The sequence below is a fragment of the Ailuropoda melanoleuca genome, chromosome 10 (genome assembly GCF_002007445.2).
Source record: "Ailuropoda melanoleuca isolate Jingjing chromosome 10, ASM200744v2, whole genome shotgun sequence".
Classification (NCBI taxonomy): Eukaryota; Metazoa; Chordata; class Mammalia; order Carnivora; family Ursidae; genus Ailuropoda; species Ailuropoda melanoleuca.
The window spans coordinates 70373187-70394599 of NC_048227.1; the positions used below are offsets into that span (position 1 = coordinate 70373187).

Genomic DNA, 21413 nt, shown 5'->3' on the forward strand with positions numbered 1-21413 from the left:
ATCTGCAAGGTAACTGAAACTGTTTCTGCTCTGTGTCCGCCAACAGTTTTTAATAGAAATTTAGAACCAAAGGAATGGGCTTTAATATAACTTTCACTCTTTCCTAGGTATTTTCCAGGGATTTAGAAGATTGCATTTTGATTCTTGTTTCTTTCCTTACACAGATTCTCATACACCTACCCAGAAAATTTAAAGAACTCAGTAAGTTGCTCACACCCAGAAAATTTAAAGAACTCAGTAAGTTGCTCACACCCAGAGTTTATCTCAAATTAGCTTGACCTTGGAGTCTGCCTCATTCCCCCCACCAATTCTCTCCCATCTCTGACCTCAAGATAATTTGGTTCCGTAGTGTGTGTATTTGGTAGGGAGAAGCTCCTATGTATTGTGGTACCACTATGAGCCCAGCCCACAAGACTCAGTTGTGTGAGAAATGTAACTTTATTTTTATACATTCAAACTTCGTTTCAAACAGGAATTCCACAAAGCGGATTCTACCTCATCTCCATCAAACCTAGGTAATCTCAATTCATTTACGGTTTTCTTTTAGTTGATGAACGTATCCTCTTTCCCAGAGGAAACCAGGCAAGTATTTTCTCATCTTCTCGCAACCAGTCCACTAGATTCCCTGCTTCCGCGCCCACACGCGGTGCCACGCCTTCTGTTTCCGTGGGAGAAATGCCACCACTCCCGAGGCAAGTCCTTCCCTGCAGCGTACTTCTCAGACCTTCCACCCTCTCAAGGACTTCTCTCCAGAGACTGTGCCCTTTTTCTTAATTGTCCCTGAGATCTTCAAATAATTCAAAAGTTCAGCCTTTTCCAACTCAACAGTGTTAGCTTTTACAACTTTTCTTTTCTTTCTTTCTTTTCTTTTTTCTTTCTTTCTTTCTTTTTTTTTTTTTTTTTGGCTTTCCCCTTAGCTGTTCATCAGTGGTGACAGTAGGAGCCTCGAAGTCTAGCCTGAGGCAGCGGCTCCAGCCAAAATCTTGTAATGTTACTCGACACTGCCCTTTCTGTCATGTGGGACGGGGACCGTCCGCATCAGATGCACGGGGGTGGAGTGCCAATGTCCGAAGACGACTGAGAACTACATACTGAGATATCACCGTAATGCCACTTCCTTCCTGGCCCCTGTTCTCTGGCTCTTCCCATTTATCCCGTCTTCGGGTCTTGGATGAAACCTCGTAGAGACGGAAGAAGAGGGAATCCTTGAACTGACTTACTGTAAACCTAAAATGCCTCAATAACCACAAATTTTACTGCATTTGCAGAAAAGTGACTATATTGAGTTTTCTGCTCTTAGATAAAAAAGGGAAGTTGAGTTAGTAATCAAGTTCAGATATAGGAAAAGAAAGACAATCTGTAGGTCTGGACTACAAATTCATACGTGCTATCCATGAGGGTTCTCTCCTCTTTAGGTGGCTTGTGGACTTTCTTTCCTGATTGGTCTCTCCAGGAGGGTACATGAATCCCAGTGAGTCTGCAAGATGATTTATTAAGATTCCAGAAGAAATTATTAGTACTCCTATTTATATTTAATATTATATAAAATGAGATTTACATTAATCTTTACCATCTTTATGTGCAGCTTGATACTGGCCCTTCACACAGGCATAATGTCAGTCACTTGTCATGAAATGTCCTGTTGAAAGAGCGATGTGGTAGTCTCGTGTTAGTCCCATTTTTCATCCCATTTCAGCTTACTGTGACTTACTGGCTTGTATGTGGACCCATTGAAGTGAATTCTCAAATAACGTTATCAAGTTTTATTTAAACTAAGCATTATAAAATGAGATAAAAAGATTGGAAAAATGTCTACAAAAATACTGAAGATTTAAGACAATGCTAATAACATACATTATAACAAAAAATGAGCGCTGATAATGTGTTCTATTCCTAGTATGAGTTTTTTAAGCCACATTCTAAGATATAAATTGGGAGCATATAAATTGCTTTAACAAAAAAAAATTGGCTTGGAAAATTCACAATTACAAGAAGACCACTTGACATGTGAATTTATGCTGGTTATTACTGAAGGTAATCCTCACCCTTAAGTGTATATTTGGCCTCAAAATAGCAGCTGACGGTAGTAGGAAGACAGTATGCAAAAATATTATTTATTTCATCTTCATCTCATTCTTCAGTTCATATTTTATGTAATATTCATACTATATTAGCATAGTAATATATACATATAAATTATGAATAAAGGAATAAATTATACTCATGAAGGACAAACATTTTTTATGGATGGGGTGCAAAATAAAAAAAAATATTTAGAGACCATTGCTCAATAGGACAACAATGAGCAGGGGCTTCTAAATCTTATAAAATGGTAAAGCTGCATGGTGCTTTCAGAAGTTTGTTAAGCTCCCTTGGGGCCAACATCCTATCTTATTTTCTTCTTGGGTTTTTCCTTTATAAAGTTATGAAGCAGGGCAACTAGCATCACATACTCAGAGAGTCTTACACCCTCCTATCCATTTATTTATTCAAACATATTAATTAAGCACATCTTATCTAATAGTGTAATAGGACAGAGTCCAGAAGTTCTTCCTAAAAGTCTCCAAATCAAGTAACAAGAATTCTTGGCAACAATTCCAAATTGTATTTGGCTGCCAACTTTCCCCACAGGGTGTCTGCCAACTATGCAAATCAAATACAGGAAGAAGCTTGGCATTGCTCAAGCCAAAAATCTAGATGTGCAAATTAATTCTAATTAATCCCTAGGTTAAAAAATGATTTCCAATAAAGGGCTATTTTTCTTTCTCCTTCTCTTCCAATTCTCCTTTCAATGCATTAAAATAATGTTACAGGTTGTCAGAAGTGTTCACTGTTAATCAGGGTTAAGCAGAGAATAGAGCATATGATAATAGCAAACATCTATTGAGTACTTACTAAGCACTTTATTTGTATTATTTCATTTAATCCTTATAATAACCATTTAACTATGACTCTGCTCACTTTAAAGAGGAACTGAAGCACAGAGAAATTAACTGATTTAGTTAATATGTTATAAGTTAAGGAGTAGAGGCAAGACTTCACCTTTGACAATCTGGACAAAGAGCGTATGATCTGAATCGCCATGCTATAAAGCTACCTCTAGCCCACTTAACGGTCCATTTGGCAGATGTTAGTTTTTTCTTCATCTTTTTTTAACTTTACTTTTTAAAATATTTATTTAATTATTTGAGAGAGAGAGAGAGGGAGGGAGTGCATGGGGGGGTGCAGGAGGGTCAGAGTGAGAGAATCTCAGGCAGACTTCCCTCTGAAATTGGGTGTGTCCAACATGGAGCATAATCTCATGACCCTAAGATCATGATTTGAATGAAATCAAGAGTTGAGCACTTGGGGCGCCTGGGTGGCACAGCGATTAAGAGTCTGCCTTCGGCTCAGGGCGTGATCCTCGCATTATGGGATCGAGCCCCACATCAGGCTCCTCTGCTGTGAGCCTGCTTCTTCCTCTCCCACTCCCCCTGCTTGTGTTCCCTCTCTCGCTGACTGTCTCTATCTCTGTCAAATAAATAATAAAAAATAAAATAAAATCTTTAAAAAAAAATTAAAAAAAAAAAGAGTTGAGCACTTAACAGATCCAGGTGCCCCCCTCCTTTTTTTTTTTTTAACTTGATTAAGATATAATTTAAATGCAACAAATGTATCTACTTAAAGTACACAGTTTGGTAATTTTATCAAATGCACACCCAAAGATCCAACAGACTAATCAAGACAGAATATTTTCATCACTCCATATTTCATTACTTCCTCAGGCCCCTTTGTAAGAAATAGTAATTGAGACTTTCATCACTGTAAAATGTCCCTCTTTATCCTTAGTAAGTTTCCTTGTGCTGTTCTATTTTGTCTCATAATAACACAACCACTTCAGCTTTCTTAGATTAACATTTGCATGATATTTTTTCTATCACTTTTAACATATGTGACTTTCTATTTAAAGTAAACTTTCTTGTAGAAAGCATATACTAGGGATATATATGTATATATACTAAATTCTACCATGTTGTTCTTTGTTTTCTATTTGTCCAATGCCATTTGTCCTTTGTTCCTTTTTTCTTCTGCACCTGCCTTCTTTTGGGTTAACTGAATTTTTTTTAAGTTTATTTTTAATAAATAATTTAATTTAATTTAATTTAAATTTGTATAGCCACTTTTAAATTTAAATTTGGATTTGATTTGTATAGCCACTTTTAGTTTTTTAGGTATAATATTTTTCATTTTATTTTTGACTATAAAAATATGGCTAAGGAGTAGTTTTACATTAATTATTGAATTGACCAATTGAATAGCTAGTTTTTTTAAGGTGGCTCTTTTTGAAAACAATAAATATCTTAATTAGTTTTAACATTCTGATTTTATTTAAATAAAGTCGCTCTATTGTTACACTGTTATATTATGTATTACTATATCTTATTATGTTGTATATTATTTTGTGTCATATATAATGCTATTATATATTATATATACATAGTTATATATATTTTATATGTTGTTTTATCCAAAATGGATAAAATGAAAACCACAAAGTGCAAGAAATGAGAAAACGGAGGTTTTTGAGGGATGAATCTATAAATGTGGCTTCTTCAATGCACTTCTGGTTTCAAAATTGATGTGAACAATAAAATGAGTCTTTGCTGAGCATTTTCTTTGATGTTGACTAGTATTATTTTGTTAGCCATAAATACTTGAAAGATAAGAGCAAGCTAAGCATATATCATTATAACAACTTGAAACAAGTGCTTTTGCATTTTTGGAGGTGATTAGTATATAGTTTCTCATTAAGTGAATAACCAAATTTTTAAATAAAACTTGTTTTGAAACAAAATTTATGAGATTTCCAGGCTAAAGTTAGCTGTATTTACCAGAGAAACTCAAACATAGCTATTTAGCTCCTTCTCCCTTCCCCAGATCTATCTGGGTGAGTGGATAAGGCTCATACAAGGTGACTGTTAACATAAAGGGTCCAAGTTCTCTTACCCTCTCTGATGGGGTTTCTGGGAAGGTAAATTTGAAAATAGACCAACATAATGTAGAAGTACAAAAGAAGGCTAAGGCATTTAAGAAAGAAGGAACCTGAGTGATGGTCTAGAGTACCATCACCATCTCTAGACCAGGATTCAGAGGGAAAAGTGGGGAGGTAATTTATCTAAGGAAAAATGTACAGAGAGCCAGTGGAAGAAACCCTGTGTTTTAAGCCTGGACAGTAATCTTTCAAAGTCAAAACAAGAAAATCTTCTCATAATAGGATTTTAATATAGGGCAGCCAAAGATTATTATATTAATTTATTTAAGTACTGAATTTGAATAGATTTAAGATTAAAAGTCTAATCCCTGGGTTATGGGGTTCCGCTTCATTTTGTTTTTGTTTTAAGTATTTGTTCAGTTGAAAGCTGTTTTGAAGAGAGTAAAAGGATTGAGGACACAGACTCTATGCGGAAAGTAAATATTTTCCTGAAAGAAGTATCACACTTTTGGATAAATGGAGCTAAAACCTATGGTCTCTAAACGGAAAGGCTACATATAATAGTGATTCAATCCTTACTGACAAAATTTATAAATTTTAACTCAATTCTGATCTGTTAAAATTTTGAAAAGCAGATGTTCAAAGAGACAGAAAAACTATCCTCTCCAAGAGGATCCCCAAGAAATCTTGAACTGAAACATTACTTCAATCTTCTATGACCCATCACCCCTTTGATAAAAACTGCATACTGACCCTCGACATTATAAGTCAAAACAATGACTGTTTTGTATATGCTTTCTTTAACTGAACACACCCTCCCTTCCCACACCCAAGATCCTCCCTTTAGAGATAGGATGAATGTATATGTCTTTCCTATGAGTTGCAAGGCATTTCCTTAAAGTGTTTGTCATTCTTCTAAATTTGGACTTGATCTTGAGGATTTTGAAACACATTTTGACAGCAAATCTTGATCTTGTCCCATGGGCAGACAAAACTAGGCTGTCGGGATTGATGTATGCCATCAGAATTTACTAATTTGTAAGAGAAATAAAATTATAGAGTAAATTGGATTCTCAAGTCCATTGCCTAATGTAGTCTCTTCCTTCAGACAAGCAACACATGAAAATGGTATAATAAGAATGCCTGTTGATTGATTTTTCAAAGAGAACATGTCTTCTACATTCACATATAATGAAAACGGATTTGAACTACAACTGTTTTCAAACACTCTGTGACATTACACTATCTTGATTAGGCATGTAAATCCTCTAATGGAAAGACTGATCAGCCATTCTTCTAACATTTTATGCATCTTTTCAACTCTGATTGATTGAATGTCTATTGACTTTTTCCTTTATTTATGTATTTACTTATTTGAATTATATTTGATTCAAAAATATTGCTAGAATTAGAGTTTGAGCTCTATTTTCATTTATTATACCAAATGATGGGGTATTTTGATCTGTATACTGATGCCTATATTCAGCTACAGAAGGCTGTTCTCAATTATGATTTTGTTCATTCCATTTGTTTTAATGTCTATCTTAATAATATCTGTAATAATTAGGCTGCATTTTCATTCTCTTCATATCTAACATTTTCACTTTTACTATGCACAATGTCTCCCTGCATTTTGGAGATTCTCTTTAAACAATATCATTCTATTTATTACTGTCTCTTTGGTTGATACAATACTTTCTATTTAGTTATTAATTTCCTTGAGACTTTTGATCACATTCGGCTTTTTTTTTTTAATCCCAGTCTTTTTGTTGTTGTTGTTTTCATTAGGCTTATACTTTTTATTTCAATCTGTTCTCTTCTTATGGGTTCTTGCTCCTGTCTTTTTTTTTTTTTAATATCTTATTTATTTATTTGAGAGAGAGAAAGCACGCGAGCGAGAGAGCACAAACAGGGGGAGCAGCAGAGAGAGAGGGTTCTCCCCAGCAGCACAGGGAGCCCAATGTGGGGCTCAATCCCAAGACCCTGAGATCACGACCAGAGCTGAAAGCAGATGCTTAACTGACTGAACCACCCAGGTGCCCCGGTTCTTGCTCTTGTCTTATAAAAGCCACTCGCACCTATTGATAGGCCAGAGATATTTTTCTGTTTTTTTCCCCCTCCGTTTGTGTTGCTAAATCATTTTTCAAGGGTATACTCTTGTTCTCTCTAGTCAGGTTAGTGTGACCTCTAGTTTTTTGCAGATACGCCCACAGATCTTGTGTGTCATTTGATTATTATTTTCTGGTTTTCCTCTTTTTTTTTTTACGATTTTATTTATTTATTCGACAGAGATAGAGACAGCCAGCGAGAGAGGGAACACAAGCAGGGGGAGTGGGAGAGGAAGAAGCAGGCTCACAGCGGAGGAGCCTGATGTGGGGCTCGATCCCATAACGCCAGGATCACGCCCTGAGCCGAAGGCAGACGCCCAACCGCTGTGCCACCCAGGCGCCCCCATCTGGTTTTCCTCTTTTAAATCAAAAGAAATAATCATTCAGATGTGGCATTTGTTACACACAGTCTGAGTAGAGTTTTTGGTTTGTTTTTTTAGCTGAACTTGCTACACAGAGAGTAACTGACAGTGCCGTCCGCTCAGGTAGAGGGGCTCCGCGAACTAGCTGTCTCAGCTTCCAGGTGTGAGATAAATATGAAGTGAATTGGAATATTCTGTCCTCACTGCTTAGTTCTGACACGTTTGGGGTATTACCTGCAAAAATGCTACCATAGTCAGCATTTACTGCTCAAGGGGTTTTTAAAATATTTGGTAGAAATAATAGCACCTTGTATATGGAAACCACACTTCAAAGTGTGCAATATGCTAGCTACTTCCAGGCCTTCTCTAATTTTAAGGGAGGAGAAGGAAAGTGCAGGAAAGAGGGGCTAGAATTATAACAATCTAAAATGTAATGTTCCTGTTTGCAATAGCCAAGGAAATATGCCTTGCTAGGTTTCTGGTTGGCACAGACCTAACATCCCATAGCCAGGAGGCAGATGGTGGAGTAGATCAAAGTCTTTCTTGCTTTATTTTGGGCTTTAAAGGCACACTATGTTAGATGGCAAAAAGGCATATGACCCACCAGCATACCCACTCATAATAAAAATGATTAGGGAAACAGGAATTTAAGGGAACATCTTTACTATAAAAAGAGATGATTTATAAAAATCCTGGAAATGACATAGTAAATAGATGAACATTAGAAGCATTCTTCTAAAAATCAGGAATGAGACAACAATGCTTTTACATTATATTTAACCTTGAGTTGAAGTTCTTAGAACAATATTACAGGAAATAATATATCAGAGATGAGTAAGTTAAAATAACATAATTTATATACGCTATCATTATTTACCTAGAAAAATAATCTATGGGTTCCTAAAAATAATAGGATAGTATAGCGAACAGGCTACAAATCAGATGTTTCCCAAGGTCAGTTATATTTCTATGAAATGGAGCAAACCACTAGCAAATATAATTAAGGAGAAGATATTATTTTCAGTAGTCTCAGGAAACCCCAGTTATCTAAGAATAAGTATCTATAATATACGTACAAAAGACTTAAGAGGGAAAATGATGAAACATTATTACACAATATTGAAGACTATATCTATAAATAGATACATCACTTACATAAATAGGAAGACAATATCATAAATGTGTCAATTTTTCCAAATTGATCTATAAAATAGATGCAATTCCTATTTAAAAAAAACAGATTTTTTATGGATGTTAATAGAATTTTAGTATATATATATGTAAATAGCATGGTTATTTCCAAAGAAGAATAATGAGTTGGGGAGACTTGCTCTTCCTGATACTGGATTGTCCCAGTAAGAGGGTTTTTAAAAATTATTAGAAGGATTATAAAATTGATTAGTAGCATTAAATAGGATGCAGAGATCAACGTATGGAAACTTTGAAAATTACAAAGGTGAAGTGTATTTTGGATCCCTACTTCTCGTGACATGTAAAAATTTAGTCCAGATAGTAAAGCGCTCAAGTGTTAAATTTTAAAACTCTTGGTAGGAAATGCAGATAATTATCTTTGGAACTTGGGTAGGCTGTTTCCTTAAGTAAGACAAAACACATTGACCATAAAATAAAATATTAATAAATTTGACAATATTAAAAGTAAGAACTTAGAGAGGTGCCTGGGTGGCTCAGTCAGTTAAGTGTCTGCCTTAGGCTCAGGTCATGATTCCAAGAAGAGTCCTGCATCTGGCTCTCTGCTCAGCAGGGAGCCTGCTTCTCCCCCTCCCTCTCCTTCTGCTCCACCTGCTTGTGCTCTCTCTCTCTCTGTCAAATAAAATAAAATCTTTAAAAAATTTTTTTTTAAAGTAAGCATTTNCCTCCCTCTCCTTCTGCTCCACCTGCTTGTGCTCTCTCTCTCTCTGTCAAATAAAATAAAATCTTTAAAAAAATTTTTTTTAAAGTAAGCATTTTCGGGGCACCTGGGTGGCACAGCAGTTAAGCGTCTGCCTTCGGCTCAGGGAGTGATCCTGGCGTTATGGGATCGAGCCCCACATCAGGCTCCTCCGCTATGAGCCTGCTTCTTCCTCTCCCACTTCCCCCTGCTTGTGTTCCCTCTCTCGCTGGCTGTCTCTATCTCTGTTGAATAAATAAATAAAATCCTTAAAAAAAAATAAAGTAAGCATTTTGTCTATCAAAAGCTACATTAAAGGAAGTGGTTTACAAATTTGCAGAAGATACTCATGACAAGGACACTCTATAACAAGTAAGGTCAAGAACATGCAATAAGAAAAACACAACCTACATGATATTGGGCCGATGAACAGATACTTCATGGAGGAAGGAACCATAGACCAATAAACACATGAAGAGATGTTCACCTCATTAGACATTAGGAAAACACAAATCAAGACAAAATTGTCATTTTATACGCACCTGATGGGCCAACTTTAAAAAGCCTGTCAGTACTAAGTGTTAGGGAAGATGTGACTCCATTTGTGGGTCTTAAACTGGTGAATCCATGTTGGAAAACATGTGGTCGTTATCTTGCAAAATCGAAGGGTAATCTATGGCCCAGCAATTCCGATCCAAGCCATGCATGTTTGGCTTACTTTGCTCAACAACAATGTTAAAAATATATTAATACTTTCTGTTTTCTTAAGAAGAAAAAATTGCCATAAAGCAGCTGCCAGGAGATTCCACTCCACGTGGACATTTTGCCAAGATCTCGCAAAGCAACTTTTCTTTCTTTGTTCCTTTTATTTCACTATTTTAAAAAAATCTTTATAATGGCTTCTTTAGAGTCCTTATTATCGTTAGTTAATACATAAAGGAAATAGCTGTGAAAGAGTGGTCAATCTGTCACAGTATTTCCTTTCTAAAGCCTGTGGATTCATTTGTATTATAAAAGTCATAGAAAAATCATAAATTGCTCTCAGGTATAAGAAAATTGGAAAAAAAAAATCTAATAGTTGAATTGTTCTTAGCACCACGCAGTCTCTTCTCTATTCTTTCACTTTCTCTTCTAGTAATATCCTCAATAATCAGAGCAAATAACCTACTATTTGAAAGCAAACATTCTTAGGTATAAATCTAATACATCTTAAATAATTAAAAGCAGTAAGGTTAAATGTGTCAGTTTAGAGAATTATAAAATCGTCAAGTGGCTTTTCCTTAAATTTCTACTATAGATATGTGTATAACAATATTCTCTTCTGCTTCCCACTAAATTAATATACAACCAAAAAACTGTCTCTAAATTGCTGGGATTTTATGTTTTATATGAGATGTGACAGAATCAGAGTTACAGAATATATGCTTTAAGTTAATATTAGTATATCATCAGCTTATATCCTTATGTAGAGAGTGGAAGAAATAAATGAATATGGAGGAATAATTTCAGCACCATGATCTATAAGGAGCTAATGTGAATCTGTATAATATGTGGGCCCTGCTTTCAATGATCCTACATTCTTGGACTATGAAAAAGAAATGATGTGCTATATTTTAGAATAATACTGAAACATTCTATCAGTTTTGGCATGTTTTATTAAATGGAACATATAAGAATATTTTGATGTTACAAAATAAATTAGTCTAAGAACTTCCACCATAGAGAATTGTTTGCATAATTATTAGTCATCTAGATTTAGCAAAGAACAGAATTTCTGAAAAGGTCATAGATGGGGCTAGCTTTAGGGACTTGGTTCAAAGGTTCAGTTGATGTCATAAGGGTCAGACTGTATACGCTTTGTTTTCTCTGGGTTGATTGCATTTCAGACTTCATGGTGGCCTCTGGCATCTTTAATCATGTCAGCACAATACCAAGTCCAAGTTAGTCCCCATCCCAGGTTTAGGGGATTCCAGGCCAGCTTCTGTCCCCCCACCTCACCAGGTCAGTGCTAGGGCTCAGGACTGCAGGGAGCCACAGCGCGGCCTGTCTGGAAAGGGTGGGGTAGGCTTTGAGTTCTAGGTGGGACACTGGTCAGGCTGTGGGCATCGCTGGATCCATAACTTTTATTGTCGAGACACAAAGGCATGTCAGCCTCCCTTTGAGTTCTTACTCCGAGTCCTTCAACTGTTAGGGGCAGGCCAGGTGTAGACAATGTTAGAAATTTTGTTCTTTAACCTGAGGGCGGGAGGATGTCATTTGAAGGAGTTTAGGTAAGAGAGGAACAAGATAAAATTTAGATTTAAAAAAAATTTTTTTTATTATTATGTTCAAAAACTAATGATGTACTGTAGGCTGGCTAATTGAACATAATAATAAAGATTTTGGTTTTTAAAAATGGCTTTACTGCGCTATAATTGGCATACTATCAACTGCACATATTTAATGTACCTACCTGATAAATTTTGACACACCAATGAAAGCATTAATACAATCAAGAAAAAGAAGAAAATGAAGAAACAAATGACTTTTATCTGAATATATAGAGGACTCTATGATTCAGTAGCAGTAAGATAAACAACCCAGTTAAAAATGGACAAAAGATTTGAACAGTCATTTCACCAAAGAAGATATACAAATAGCAGAGAAGCACATGAAAAGGGTCTCAACACCATTTGTCACTAGGAAGATGCAGATTTGTATTTTAAAAGGTCACTCAGTCTCCAGTATTGGAAAGAATTGGAGATCAGGCATGGCTGAAGGAAGAAAAGTTGAGAAGCTGTTGCCATAGTGATGGAGGAAAGATGTTAGGGTTCGAAGCCAACAAAGAATTCTTGAGACATCTTTGGTGCAAAACGGTGGTTTTATTAAAGCACAGGGACAGGACCTGTGGGCAGAAAGAGCTGTGCTGAGGCTGTGAGGAGTGGCCCATTATACACTTTCAAATTGAGAGGGGGTTAAGGATAGCATAAAATATTCTACTTAGAACTCTTGAGGTATTTTGCTATGGGGGGGGGGTACCATGAATAAGAACAAGTAAAACCAAAGCTCCTCTGGTTCCCACTGTTCCCAATTCCTGGTATTCTGGAAACAAAACAAGGTCTCCAGGATCCTGACGGGGCTAGATATTTTTAAGAAAAGTCATTTATCACTGTTTAGTGAAAATTCAGTCATGAGACTCTTCAGATGTAAGTCAGTGGGTCACATGCTTAGAGGGTGATTGCCAATATTTATCTTGGGGACATAAAGATAAAGGAAGTTTCCAAAGGAATTTTTATGTTAAAGTAGACTTACAGGATCCTGGGGGTTGGGGTACGAATGCCTCTTGCCCTTAGCAAAATACTACCACTGAGGCAGCTGAGTTCCTAGAGGAATGTCACTCTGTTTCAAGGACTTGTCAGCGGGCTATAAATAGTAAGGAGATTTAATCATTTTTCTTCTGCCTTTGTTTCCAACATCAATAGGATTAGTAAAAGACAGTGGCTGCTTGAATTAAGATGGTGGTTGTAGAGACAGGGGGTGGATGACAATTGGACAAATATTCAGGAAGCAAAATAGACAGGCCTTGACACTGATTTTGATTTTAGAGAATAGAGTGTTAGAAATGATTCCAGGTTTTCTGGCTTGTGCACTGGAGTGGCTGATGGTGCCATTCACAAACATGGTGACAACTGGAGAAAGACCGGGTATGGGTAAAGATTAAATGTATGTTAAAAGAGAACTTTTGAGGCATCCTTGTGACACCAAAGTAGAATCTTGGAGCTGGCAGGGGAACAAGGCTTGTACTGAGCCTTGTGTCTCGTACGTGGTGTGGGCAGGAGCTAGAAGGCAGTGGGCTGAGGTTTAAATGCTAGGAAATAGACAAGAGCAGGAGTTGCCCCATCAGAGTCCCCTCTTCCATCCCCATGAACGCCAGGGAAACTATTTTTCATCGGTGGTCTACACTAAGGAAAGCAGGAAGAATCTCTGCAGAGGGAAGTCTCAGAGACCTCCGTTAAATACTCTGCTTGGAACTCTTGAGGTATTTTGCTATTGGGGGGGGGGGTTACACTGAATCTGAACAGGCAAAGCCAAAGCTCCTCTGACTCCCACTGTTCCTGGAATTCCTGTCTTACCCCCGGTGTTAACCCCCAACTTATATACACATTCTATTTACGTAGATGGGGCCTCAGGAAATCAAAAGGCCCTACAATGCAGGTCATTCAAATTCTTATTAAATGATCTTATGTTCAGTTTTTCCACGTGGCTTCTATAATCTGTTGAAGGAGAGAAAAAAGAACATTCTTTTATTTTGTACCTCATTAGTGAGTCCTCACCATACTCTTCCTTAGGTCCCTTTCCCATTTCAGTCTGGCTCTCAGATTCTTAGGACAATGGATCTTTAAATTCACTCAGTTTGTGTTGGGAAGAGGCCAAAATTAGTGTCCCACTGAGACTCAGTTGGGGTAGCCTTCTAGTTGTACAATCTCGGGAACCCATTTACACTCCTCCCCCTCTTCTTTTCCTAGTTTGGCATATTCTAGCTTGTGTTTTGCCCTCCCTGTAAATAAAAGGCACTATTCAGCCTCTTTTGTCTGAAAAGTCTGGCATTTCAGTGGTTTTCTTTAAAGGGGGTCCTCATTTGTAACCAGCTTTGCCATTAACGGAAATCAATCTGAATGTCCTATTGTGCATCTCTTTCTTCCCGCACAGTCTGAATTGCCTTTGCCAAGGTTTAGAGCTTAACCTGAAAGACCCTCTCTCATGTCCCCCATTCCCTGCCTCCAGCTCCACTGAATCCTTGCAGAGCTTTCTCAGCAGAAGGCTGCAGAGTGAGGATAGGGAGGAACTCGCCCTACTCCGCTAACCCAGTGGCCTGAGCCAATCACAAAGCGGATTGGAACCTCACTTGAGCACCCCCCCCAACAGACTTCTGGAAAGGGGGCACTGGAAGGGTGTGTTTGCAATTCAAATCCTTGGCTTTCTGCCTGCCTCTTTTCCGAATAAGAAGGCAGGAGCTGCAGTGAGGTGCAAAGGGGTCTTCTGAGTTGCAGTGGCAATAGGATCCAGAGAGCCTGCCTCCTGTCTCTTACCTGTTTTCAAAGCTAACGGAAAGGGCAAGGATGGTGGAGGCTTTCTGTGCCACCTGGAAGCTGACGGACAGCCAGAACTTTGATGAGTACATGAAGGCTCTAGGTAGGTAAAAATCAGATGTGCTGTTCTCTTAACTTGCAGCTTCAGTAGTGCCCAGTCCTTTTTCACCCATGAGATTGGTGAGTGACAAAGACAGATCGTGTTGTCATAATCAAACGAGAGGCTATGCATTTCCCACAGAAGGGATTTTTAATGTGGCATGGGTCTGCTTTCTTGCCCGGGCTAAGTAACGGTGCATTTGGTAGTCTGTGGGGGAGGTGAGGCTTCTGTGCCTTTTTGTTTTCTCTTCAGCATCCGCTTATCATTTGTGTATCGAATTAAGCACCCGCATATCATTATGGCTCAGTAGTTGTGCTGGCTGATTAGTGGGCTAATGAAACTTAACTTGAGGACCTGGATTCCGGAATAGGAAAGCAGATTCTTGTTATGTGGGTTATTTTGGAAGTTGCAGCTAACTGTATTGCTTCTTTAGGTGTGGGCTTTGCCACTAGGCAGGTGGGAAATGTGACCAAGCCAACGGTGATCATCAGTCAGGAGGGGGACAAAGTGTTTATCAGGACTCAAAGCACATTCAAGAACACAGAGATTAGTTTCCATCTGGGAGAAGAGTTCGACGAAACCACTGCAGATGACAGAAACTGTAAGGTAAGGAGCCGCTCCTTCTCTGGAGTGGGGGTGGGGAGCAGGGAGTAAAAGAGAGATTCCTGATGTTTCTCTTTTTTAGATGATGGGAAGAAGAGAATGTTCTCTGTATTTCAATTCAGAGAGGACACCAGGATTAATTTTGCATTCTAGTGCACAAATGTTACGTTCTGAGCAGTGGGTGCTGGCTATGGCTCAAATCTCAAGTCTACTTCCTACTACACATTTTTCTTTTCATATCTGTATTTCAAAAAGTACCACTGTTCGTTTAAAATAAAGATTGCATTTTGCTCAATCTCTCTGATTGCCTCAGTTTGACTAAATAGTTTGCCTCTTCTTAAACTTTGTTTAAAAGAGTAGAGTGACTGGTCTGAGAGTACTTGTTCAGGATTTTCATTTCTGATAGATGAAGTTTTTGCATTGAGATGCACACATTTCAATCAAATTATGAATTATTAGTTTATATAATGACTCTAGAAGCAACAGAGGATATGGTACTAATAGGAGAAGTAGTTGCTTAGCATTTATTCAGTTATGTAGCTCCTTCAAAAACCACTTCAACATGATTTTTATATCAGAAATCTAATCTGTACCTTTTGCTATGTTCTACATTTTGTTGTCGGTCTCAGTCTGTTGTTAGCCTGGATGGGGACAAACTGGTTCATGTACAGAAATGGGATGGCAAAGAAACAAATTTTGTAAGAGAAATTAAGGATGGCAAAATGGTTATGGTAAGTAATGGCAATTCTCCCTTTGTTTCTTCTAGCTTTGCACTGCCCGTTCCCACTCCCCAGCTCTTTCTCCCTCCCTCCGTTCTTTAATAACATTAAGTCTCCAGCAGGGTTCTTTGATCACGGGTAAAACAGAGGAAATAAAAATGTCCTAGCTAACTGTATCCTCAGCTCTGCTTCTTTAATTATAGAAAAAAAGAAAAATTCTATGCAGCATAGTTTTAAAAAGTTGCCATTGATTTAGCTAAAACTGTGTCGAAAGAATGTGTAGGGTTACTGTGAATGTCTAAACCTCAAATGAAATCTAAATATAAAAATATTCATGGGAATATCTGTGTGGCTCAGTCCATTAAGCATCCGATTCTTGGTTATGGCTCAGGCCATAATCTCAGGGGCATGAGATCAAGCCTCATTTAGGGTTCTGTGCTCAGCATGGAGTCTGCTGGAGATTCTCTCCCTCTCCCTTTGCTCCTTCCCCGACCCCCCACCCCACTCATGCTCTCTCTCTCTCTAAAATAAATAGTTAAATAAAATCTTTTTTAAAAATTCGTGGAAATATATAAAAGGAGTGATATTACTATAAGAATATCAAGTTTGCTGAATATCAGAGAAATTACTTTATAGCTACTATAATAAATAAGAGATCTTTAAACATTTTATATTTTAGTTTATGAAAGTTCCATATGTTCAGTGCAGATAATTTGGGATATAACAGAAAAGTGTAGTTTCTCTTTAGAGGGAACCATTTTGATGTTACTTCCTTCTAGTCTTTCTTTTGAGGCATACGGTGCCTTGTAAACATGCCCGTTCAGTACCAGTAGTCATGTAAAACCCTGTAAGATATAAAATAAAATAAAACTTCTTCAATGATTGAGTAGTACCATAAACTGAGGGAAACGTTATGCCTTAATCTAACATCCAGGCACTTTTTGTAACGGTATTTTGATAACACTGAAATACTAAATACTAAATATATCATTTTGGGGTTTTTTTGGGGGGGTTGGGCATTGCTGCACATATTTCTTCTAGGATAGGAGATGAAAGGGGTTCTTTGTTTTTGTGATTTAAGGAAATTGACTGTTGCTTTTTCTATTCTCCTTAACTGTTGCAATCAGGGCTGTTCTAGTTTAAGACACAGGGCTTAAGCTATTCATACTTCTTTTCATGGATGAAAGTGGGATGGAGAACAGAGGATCAGTTTTCCTTTTATGTGAATGAATATTTGCCTACTTATTTCTGCACTGATTGTTGAAAGAAAGGATTTATTTATAAAAGATCCAATCTGAGATTCTCCTTTATGTTTTACCTCCATTTTCCCCCTGAATACAGGACAGTGGCTAGCTCAGCTTTGGCATGTATGACTGGTCAGGCAAGACTGATTTCAAAAAAAGATGAAAGCAATGGATGACAAGGGCACACTATATTCTCGAAAGTCATGTCAACACATGAAAATAACGAACATTAAAAACCCCCTAGGTTTTGTAAAGAGGTTTGAGAGCAATTCTTCCAGTCAGATTTGACATAAAAATCCATGTTCTATCTCATACCCACCTAGTCACCTAGGTCCACCTGGGCTAAAGTATGACAACCAAAGCCATGAGAACATTTGTACCTTTACTTTTTCCTGATGACTTGAAACAAGTCATTCCAAATACCATTTACCCAAATGATTTGGATTTTCTAAAAATTCTTCAAACTTTATCTGTGATGAAAACCTAGTATGAATTCCATTCACTTTCAAAGCAGATAGCTATTTTGCTCCAATTACCTTGATAATTTAAGGTAAAAGGAATTCTTTCAACCCGAATCTACATAATCTCCGTGTTTCAGTTGATTTTCCTTTTAGAGACATGAACTATGTATTCGTGTTATTCACTCCATAAATAAAAAAAATTTCTTTTCTCTTTAAGAAATGAAGAGCTTATGCAGCATTTAATGTTTGTAAATGTCATTATCCTTTGGCATAACACACAAATTATATATATGATAATCTTTAGAAGTTTCAGCTACGGATATTCTTGCGTAAAAAGATTTGATTATCTTTTGCATCTTTCAGACTCTTACTTTTGGTGATGTGGTTGCTGTCCGCCACTATGAGAAGGCATAGAAAGGTTCCTGATCTGGGGTTGGAAAAGCTCTACAATTTTTCTGTTTACTCAAGTCTCAGTGTTATCCTGCTATTACAGCATGGGTGATCACTAATTAGAAGGTTATCTTTGATGTGGTGGTGGAAAACGGTGCTCTAAAAACTTGTTTTAAAAACTTTTTACTGCAAACTAGCCCAATTTCGATCTGCAAATTTATCATGTTTTATAATTCACATTAAAAAGTTTAAGCCACATTTTTAAAATAAAGTGAGTACATTTTATAATTTCCATTGGAATGCAAATCAAATTGGAATAAAAATCTTACACCCCTGAGAAATGTTGTCGTTGTTTTTACTATCATTAACCTGGCGGGGGAATTATACATTAGGAGGTTTTAGACAAAATGGCCTTTCTTATTGTAGAAGGTAAAGCTGGAAAAGTTAGCACTCTGTTTACAATGTGAATTAAAAAGAAATAAGCAGAGGCCTGGGGAAAAGTGAAAATGCCATAGTTTTGGTTGAGATTGCCATAGAGAATTTGTGACAATTAAATTCATTTGGCCAGAACACAAAGGAGTCTTGTGATGGTGGGCTGGGCTGCTATTAGAAACAGGTAGTCTGATGAAGCAAAATGATATATATGAAAATGTCTTATTAAAAGGTAAATACAGTCAAAATATCACACAATCAAAATATCATGTAATTATTTCTTCTTGAAAGGTAAATAGGAAAAGAAAGTGAATTTAACCTGGATTATAAAGATGTGTCTCCAGACAAGTACATCGAGCTAAACTAAGTCAGTAAGAGTGCTAAAATGGGGTGTGCATAGAATGTGCACTAAGCCATTCAAATTCTCTTTTTGGGGTGAGTGTGTGTGAGTTGTTGGAACTGAGTTGACCAAGGGAAAGTAAATATCTATTTGTAACTGGCTAGGGCTTGCCTTTGTAAGTAGAAACAAACAAATGTTACTTTGTATTTCATCCTGTATAAAATGATTTTTAGCCATTTCCCCAAACCAACAAGGTGAAGCAGGTAAGGCGATATTATTATTTTTAGTTTACTGAAAAGGAAATGGAATATTAGGTTTACATGTCCACGTTCTAATGATTAATGAATAATACTGAGAACTGTAAACCTTGTGATTTTCCTCTTCATTTCTTCTCAAAAATTGCCATTTCAGTTTAACATCTCCTATGGGGGGGGTGGGGGAAGCAAGATTTTCATTTCCCTGATCACCCCTTAGGAAATCTCTCTGTTAGCCTCTGGGGGGAAAATAGAGAAATATTTTTTTCAGGAAAAATATGCAATTTTCATTTAATCAGCCAGCTGATTTCAGTAAATTTCTATAAACTAATTCAAGGTCTAATTAACTTACAGATATAAGCATGAGGAAACTTACTTTAACTTACAAAATTCACCATAATGATACTATTACCTGACTATTAGGTTACTTTAATTACTATAATGAAAAGTAGAAAAAACTAAAGCGTAGCTATAGGATTTAGCATTTGAATACAATAATTACCAAATGCCAAGATAATGTCTGGCTAAGATGACCATTCCTAAAACTACAGAGTCTACCCCCCCCCCTTTTTTTTTAGTAAGATCCAAACCCATAGTAGAGCCAGTGCAGGGCTTGAACTCGCAACCCTGAGATGAAAGGCCAGCTGCTAAACTTACTAAGCCACCCAGGTGCCCCATACCTCTGTCTTTAAAAGCATGAAACAGAACATCGAGAGAGTGTTTGCTCCAAATTGTTCAGACAACCTTCATCTTTGCTTCTGTTGGAAGACTGATTTCTTTTGGTGATTCCAGCCTAAGCTCCAGTAGAAGCATGGATTCTGACCTCTATTCTGAAAGATACAAGGCCTAGGATGGGGATTCAGCAGCTTCAGCTCATTATAATTAGGCCAAATAACAGCTTGCTGGCATTTATTTCCATAACAACGGTCTCACCTAGTGAAGAATGAGAAGGCTTTTGGGTGGCCTAAATGAGAAACAAAATTACAATTACAAAGATCAGGGGCAGTAGTGGTGGACCAAATGTATTTTTCTGGGAAGGTAATTAACAAATGTCTTTACTTCCTAAATGTTTACAGGGTAGTTGCAAATCATTTTTCTTCTAGCAGTATTCTAGCTCATACAGGAATCTGCCAGCGTACTAACTTTTCTGGTTTGTCCTTTTTGTTTTTGTTTTTAACATAGTCAATAGAAAAGGGAAAATTACCAAGCCCACAGGCAATTTGACCAATAGGCCCTGGAAAAACGTTTGTGAAATCCGAAGGTCTGCAAACTTGAGTAAAGGCTGGCTTGTGAAATCCACACTTGGACCACTGATGATGAGTAAGCAGCGACTTCCACTCTGTCACATGTGTTCTCTCTCACTCAAATGTACACCCTCACAAGGAACAATTCCTCCATCTGGAACACGGGGACCTATTAATACATGTCCAAAGTTAAGGAGAAAACCCAGAGGTGCTAAGGAACTGTCGCTTTGCGCTTCTTAGAGAGTAGTAATAAAGGAAAACAAAATAAAGCAGAGTGAGTAGAAGGGAGAATGATGTTTCTACGCATTGTCTTTTTAGGATTTCAAGCGTTTCTTAGGTTTCAAAATGTGCAGGTGGTATTTTATGCTTACTTACTGAAGAATTGTTTCACAATCAATTCACTTCCACTAAAGCTTATTGGAACTGGGGGGATGGGGGGATGCAGAAGTCCAAAATTGCTATTTTTACACTTAAAAAAAATCATTTCCCTATCTTTGAAAATCTTTGGGCTAGAAACACACAAGTTATTTTGCTGTCCTTAAAGTTATTCTCTCTTATCTGTTCACCACTTTTCCCCTGCCCATTTTCCTCCATACTTTTGAGGTTGTGGACTGAGAAATTCCAAAGACCATTCTGTCCACTTCGGAAAGCATTTTGGTTCTAGAAAGGCTTTTGAATTATCCTAAGACTGAGGCAGGACTTAAGCACTCTGGCAATACATGAAACAAAATGGAGGAACCTTGACTCCCATTTCAAAGCCCCTTTCATGTGGCACCTTCCCATGAAATTACACAGGACACAATATAAGGTTTCCTCTGATGAGAAACAAATACATTTAACAACCTCTTTTATGAGGTTAGTCATTCTGCAGGATATTTTCTTCTCCAAAGGAATTCCATGCCTTACAAATTTAATCTATATGTTTTTTACCTTAAAGAGGCCAGCATCCTTATATCATAAATGGTAAAAGAAGGAACACAGGACCCAAAGAAGTTTGGGGATCTTGGCTCCATTGTCAGACTAAGTATCTTTAAAAATTCCTTAAAAGGGTAAAATCAACTTGCTCTATTTATGCTTTTCATGTATCTCTGGACCGCATGAAGCACAGTTCTGAGACATTGTTCTAACTCAGCTGTAAATGAACAAAAAAAACCCCAAACAACCAAAAAATTAAAACCTAGTGTCTTTGAGCAGTGTTCTCAAACATCACCATCACTTCAGCATCAC

At 37.3% G+C, this 21413-nt stretch overlaps 1 protein-coding gene across 1 annotated transcript; it reads left to right on the forward strand.

Moving 5' to 3' along the window:
* The first annotated feature begins 14229 nt into the window (after positions 1-14229).
* On the forward strand, positions 14230-18248 carry FABP7 (fatty acid binding protein 7). The gene is made up of 4 exons (XM_002919687.4): positions 14230-14502; positions 14933-15105; positions 15732-15833; positions 17890-18248. The coding sequence occupies exons 1-4, from the start codon at positions 14430-14432 to the stop codon at positions 17938-17940; spliced, it is 399 nt and encodes a 132-aa protein (XP_002919733.1). The 5' UTR covers positions 14230-14429; the 3' UTR covers positions 17941-18248.
* Positions 18249-21413: the final 3165 nt, after the last annotated feature.